Source organism: Aplysia californica, unplaced genomic scaffold (genome assembly GCF_000002075.1).
Source record: "Aplysia californica isolate F4 #8 unplaced genomic scaffold, AplCal3.0 scaffold00240, whole genome shotgun sequence".
NCBI classification, from domain to species: domain Eukaryota; kingdom Metazoa; phylum Mollusca; class Gastropoda; order Aplysiida; family Aplysiidae; genus Aplysia; species Aplysia californica.
In genome coordinates this window covers 747,331-753,863 of record NW_004797510.1, presented here as the reverse complement: position 1 = coordinate 753,863, position 6,533 = coordinate 747,331, and the positions used below count along the sequence as shown (strand labels likewise).

General features: G+C 36.7%; 1 protein-coding gene across 1 annotated transcript in view; it reads right to left on the bottom strand.

The window, feature by feature from the left end:
- Positions 1-3,337: 3,337 nt before the first annotated feature.
- Positions 3,338-6,533, bottom strand: part of LOC101857414 (carbohydrate sulfotransferase 11) — a gene marked incomplete in the record, with an annotated part of 11,402 nt that continues 8,206 nt past the window's right edge. The window contains 2 exon segments of the mRNA XM_035970235.1: positions 3,338-4,527; positions 5,310-5,468. Coding sequence (XP_035826128.1) covers positions 3,802-4,527; positions 5,310-5,468 — 885 coding nt within the window.

Here is a 6,533-nt window from a genome sequence, read left to right as displayed (position 1 = left end):
TTCTCACAGGTGTTATTTCTCATAAATCCAGAGTATTTTTACCATTACCAGTACTAAAAAAGACTGGAAAATAAGCTGTGCAATAAATTAATACGTAAAAGTACTGTAATAACAATATAGCATTTATTAAATTGCATTACAATTCACAATTGTACTGTACTAAAGTATTTACCTTCAAAGTGACAATGATACATGAAGTCAACAGAGATTAAAGCAAATCTCTAGTGTAAATACTGACAACAAAATCTATTGTAACGAAGAGTAACATGTGTAAAACACAATCAAGAGATACAAATGGTTCAGTTCATGCATCGGAATATCAGTCACACACAATACATCAAATTATAATGTTGCAGCAGAAGACAACATCAAAGAGTAGGCTGGCCATGAAGGGATCATCTTACTAGGGTGCAGGAAGCTGAGAACCTTGAGGAGAGGAAGAAGCTGGTAATAAAATCTACAGTGGTGCTCCAAAAGTCAGCCAGACTCCAGGGCAGGTGAAGAATGGTTTCATAAATGAACATTTATTGGTAAAGTATGGAAGATCAACACTATTTAAGCCTCAAATGTTGATTAATTAAAGCAAATTCAATACAGCAGTGGAGCAGTGACAACTACAATCAAATCAACGATAGGAAACCAAGATGAGGAGGGAATGTCATAAAAGTTTTGGTCAAACCTTAGAGTAAGACTGAGTCAGTAAGTCTAGTTAATGTCAAAGTTTTAGTAAATAATGTAAACTTGCATCCCATCTTCAAATGATGAAAAGCATGTCTTATGGGAAAATGACCAACATAAAGACACAAAAAGACCTGAGTGGCTGAATAAATTAAATACTAGCTAATACTAACTAATACTATTAACTCAGACAGGATGTGCAGCTCTGGTCATTTGACAATGTTAGCCGACGCACTGTTTTGGGACATTTGAAAAAAGAAGAATGACTCTCAATTGAGTCTGCTCTAACCGAAAACTGCGGGACCGCCGAACTTTTTTTCAGATAATCTGGTGATACTGATACACTGTAGACAAGGGAAGCGATCACACGAGCGACAGGCGCTATTTCCTGTCCTGGTTTAGCAGACGTGTGTCGCCCACATTCTGCTATGCCACGACACACCAGCATTTTGGTGAAGCACACAGTTCAAGGGACGCTGACACATGAGATTTATTTACTGCCAACGCCTTCCTACAATCTGTCCCCGCAGTTTTATGTGCCCCGCATAATTTAGCAAAATTTTATGATTTTTTTCATAATTTCTGATTATTTTCCTTGAACATCATTCTTTGTTAAAATTAACAGAATCGCATAATTTCACATTTTTTGGGCCCACTTTGCATAATTTCAGAATTTTTCTAGCATAAAACGACGGGGACAGTACAATAGCTGTGTTTTTTACTTGCTTCTCATTCAACACAATGATATTCCCAGTGTAACTATGTCTTCTTATCACGAAACTGGCTTTGGGCACACCAAAGTAATTGAAGAATTTGGATTCATCTTCTTGAAGTTCTTCATAAGGTGTAAAACGTCCTCTTAGTAATCTGTGAGAAACAATGGGATGAACAAAAATCTTCTTTGTCGCTTTCTTTAGTCTTTTAACATTCTTCTCATCACCATGACCAAAGCCAACCAGACACTTCTGTCGCCCATGTTGAACTGAGCAGTAGCGTTAAATGTTGCCTGTGTGGCTGCCACACAAAAGTAAGCGACACTTTCTGCGCAGAATATACTGCGTGGCAATTGTAGCTCATCTGTCAGGGCCCTTAGAGAGGTTGCTCAAATAGAAAAAAAAGTCAGAGCTTTTATTTTCTTTTGGTTTACAGTACAGCTGCTTTTGGGAGAATTGTGCTAATTTTTTTTACTTAAGTTTTCTTTATCAGACACTAAGAAAAGCAGACACCAACACGCATACTATGAAATGCAAATGCATGTTATTGATTTGTCTCTGATTTGTTTCTGATGGTTTGAAGTGTGCCCCAACATTGCATTTGATGCTTATCAGATATATTATGTGTCCAGTACGTTCTTAAAGACTTAAGATTAACCCGAGGAGTTTTGAAACTTCGAGGGGGGCGGAGAATATGAACAATCTGTAGCTTCACCAACAGGAGATGTAGATTGGCCGCTAATGGGGTGTGGCTCTCATTCCACACAATCTCTCAGACATATATGTGAGGCAGCGTGGTGAAATCAGGCGCTCCTCAAAATAATGAAAGTGAAGAAACTGGCAGTTTTCCGCAGGTTTGGAAATTTTTATCGAATTTTTGTTTTTTAGCGTAACACGTTTTATGCCCTTTAAAAACACATTTATGTGTGAATTTTTACTGAAAACGTTAATTAAATACATAAAAGATGTAAATGTTCAGTTTCCACGGGCTCTCAAGCTAGGGAAATAACTAAACTTCGGGGGCCATTTTCTCGCTAATTTTACCTCAGAAACCAGGTGACCCTGATCTCCTTCAATAGCAAATATTTCGACTTCTATTCAACATAGCTGGATATTTTTTCCACCAAAAGCAAGGCAAATAAACCGGCTTTAAGATGATAACAATAACTCCCTATATATGCCCAAAAATTGACGAGCGCCTGATTCCACTGTGTCGTGCCACATATATTAAAATGTAGGGTCTTTTCTTCACACCTTGATCTCTGTCTATCCCTCTTTTATTTCAGTCTCTCATATCAATAAAGGATCTACCTAGGCAAAAATATTAGCTCCAACTCAAACATCCAATACTGTGTGATCCTTCCTCTAATACACTGCAGTCGACTACACTTGTCTTGAACTTGCTTGAGTTGATCTTTGGTTAAGTTGATCTTTTTCTCCGGTCCCAGCACCTTTTCTTCTTTACAGGTCCCAACGGTCAAGTTGAACTTCTGATGAGTTGATTTTTTTTTCTCTCCCCCGGCGACATTAACTCATCCGTAGTTGATTGCACTTATGATGTCTGTATTTTCACCTCCAAAGGGGGCTTGTGGGTGCCAGGTTGGTTGGTGCTTTGGTATGGTTTGCTCTTTCTTTCCTATCAAACATGTATCATCCTTATAACTCTCCTACTTTTCTCTGTATGTTGCTCTCCAGAAACACCTTAAATCTCTGAGACTTATATGACCTATTTATATAAGTGCCATAAAACCCTTACTAAAACTAAAGAAAAGAAAAAAGTTGAGGCTTCCTCAGAGCCCGAAACAACATTAACCTGGATTGCCCTGATTATAAAACAAGGAATTCCAGCCCATAGGCTGCTTAAAATGCCATTTAACAAGATGACATTGTTTAAAAATAAAATACTAGATGCTTGAGATGTCACTTGACAGAGATATGCATTTTCCAGTGTTGAGAGTAAGAGGTCATGATCATAAGTTATTCTGATCACTTGATAACATTTGAAGATGCAAAAATGTGAACTTTAAAAAACAAAGATGCACGACTTCCTTATCCGTAAATATTTTTCATTTCTTTTTTCTTTATCTATCAAAAACATAAAAAGGCCAGCGAAACCCGCATATGATGAGATGAAATATGCAGATTTGCATTTCTGATTTGTTCAATACGTGTAAAAACAAAACTTTCATCCTCTCCTCGACATAATTTCGATTTTAAAGATTAAATGTTTATGAATTATAAACGTGATAATCAAAGCTGAACAAGAAAAAAAGTCAGGGAAATTTGAGTTACAAGTATGTTTATGGAGACAATAAAATTACGCAAATAATGCTTCAGATGAAAGAGAAGTAACTTAATCAAACATCATGCAGATCTTCTGTAATGTACAGAAGAGGCACCATGTAATCATTCAAAGCATTTCCTTGATAACTTCTGGAATAGTAAAATTAAATATAGCAAAATCAGCTTTATACATATTGAACAGTTGAATCAATGACTTCTTTGGAATTTGTGTGTAATACTTTTTCATGTAAGAATCTGTGCCCAGGCGACCATACTTAGATTCAGATCTGCTAGGAAATTTTACTTTGTCGGCTATTCCTGTACGTTCTAAAACATAGCCTGAGTCCTTATCAATGTTTGGCAGCTTCCCAATGAAATCATAATTGACGATGCATGGATGACACAAATCTTGAAATTTATCCCAATGTTCATTCAAATGCAACTTCCTCTTGGGATCTGTAAGATAATTCACAAATTCTTCAAACTTCAAGTCAGTTCCCAGCTCTACAGCTTCCTTCGTAGGGTTCTCCCGATACTTTTCAATGATCTTTCTACCAAACTGTTTGCGGAAGTATGCCGCGGACAGAGTATTGGTCTCAAATTTATTCCTAAATGCCGAGAGTAACCTTTCAAACGGCTCTCTCACAAAGACGAACTTGAAGTAATGATTGAGTCTGTACATTATGTCACTGGTGGAGAAGTCGCTGAGATACGTCAGGAACTCGTCGTACTTGTGGTGGACGTCATTAGATCGCAGCTCCAGCGGGTTCGTTGTGTTCATCTTCCCAGAGAGGAGCAAGAATACGCGTCGCCACGTTGTAGATGCAACTTTTGGAATTTGGCAATAAAGGAGCTGTGGAGTAGAGTATTTATAATACAGTAAAACCTGCTCTGACAACCACCTGCAGATAACGATCACCTATACAAACTAACTCTTCCCAGTCCCCATCCCTTGCCTGTAACAAATATCGTAATGACACAGTCCAAGACATCCATCTCTCTGAGACAACCACTTCTCTCCTTACAGGGATGGAAATTTTCCGTAAATTTACGGAAATCCTTAATTTTGATTTGCTCCGTCATTCTCCTTTCAATGGTGAGTCATTCTCTATGTGTACTAATCGAGAATTGAATAAAGGTATTTTTCCAAATCTGTATAGCCCACGAAATGTTAAATAACTTTTGGACAGATCAGTTTACATCCCTGTCCTTTATAGATCCCAATAACAACACATTGGCACACATGGAGAAAGCTTTTCTTTTCGCTCAGGAAATGCAGAATGAGTGGGTAATGAAGCTACAGCATAACTTGCAAAGGCTCACTGACGGTTATACATCATGTACATTGCAATTTCTTCTGAGACTAAATATTTTCCCTTCAGTGGGTGGTAGACAGACTCTCTGGTTTGGTTTGCCCCTTCTGTCTTATCAAACATTCATGGTCTTTCTTTTTTCTTTTTTTTTTGGTTTGTACATTACTCTCTAGTAACACCACTTTTACTTATAATTAATTATTATATGACCAAACTGTATTGCAAGGACCGGAAAATAAAAACCTTAATAAATTAATAAAGAACTTTTACTAAAACTACTGCAATTTTTATCAAATTTGAAACTGATTTCAGCTTTTCTGACCTTGTTATCATCATCCACCAGAATCTTTTTGAACATCTCCGGCTTTATTTCCTCCACTCGCGGCTTCTGGTAGCCCAGCCTCTCGCAGGTGCTGTGGATGTGGTTGGTCCACCACATGGGGCTGATGAGACGGCTGGAGCCTGCACGTCCCTGGGGGTCCTGGGTGACAAAGCTTAGGTTTAGTGAGAGTTTTACAGCACTAGTAAACACAATTAGGTCAGAGGTGAGACTGAGGCGGAGGGAGGGAGAGCGGCGGAGGGAGGGCGAGAAAAGAATTGAATTTGACAGAAATTCATTTTTTAAAGAGGGAGAGAGGGAGGTGGTAGGCGGGAGAGAATAGAACTGAATTTCATTGAATTTCAGTTTTTGGGCTAGAAGCCAAAGGTTAAAGTTGTTACAAACGAAAAACAAAAAAACCCAACAAAAAACAAACAAAAAACAAAAACAAGAAAGAGAGATACATTACAACGATGGGTGTTTCACTTAGAAAAGAATCAGCAAACCATGCCAGAGCATCAGCCACCCACCCACTGGGAACAAAGAAATGGTAGGCTATTTATCTTTGGTAGTCTGTTAAGCTGTACTAAGCCCATAAAACAAAAGTCTTCGGGAGAGAGGGAAAATTGTTTCATTCTTTTAAACAATGGTATAATATTAATAATAATAATAATAATAATAATAATAATAATAATAATAATAATAATAATAATATTATATTAATAATAATAATAGAAGTAATAATAATAACAACAATACTACTACTACTACTAATAATAACCATAAATAATAAACATAATAATAATCATAATACTATTAATAGTTTATGATTCTGGTAATAATAATGATACTAGCCTAATAATGATGATAAAAATAACAACATTAATGAACATAATGATCATAACGACAATTTTTAAAAAAACTGATACAAAAACAATAGCGTAATTATTAAAGATTTTCAAAATGACTCCCACTGTCATTACTCATTAACAAAAAACAAAAACATATTTTTTTCTTGATAGAAACGTTCAAAAGAAATACACTGCACTCTTTTCAAAGTCATTATCAAAATGATAGGCAGACAGATTAAGAGAGAGTAGGATGGGAGAGAGAATGGAATCATATTATTTAATAGAATTTTATTTTTTGGGCTAATTGCCCTTCATACAAAAACGTATAGCTTTAAAATGTGTGTGTGTTTGAGAGAGAGAGAGAGTGAGAGGGGGA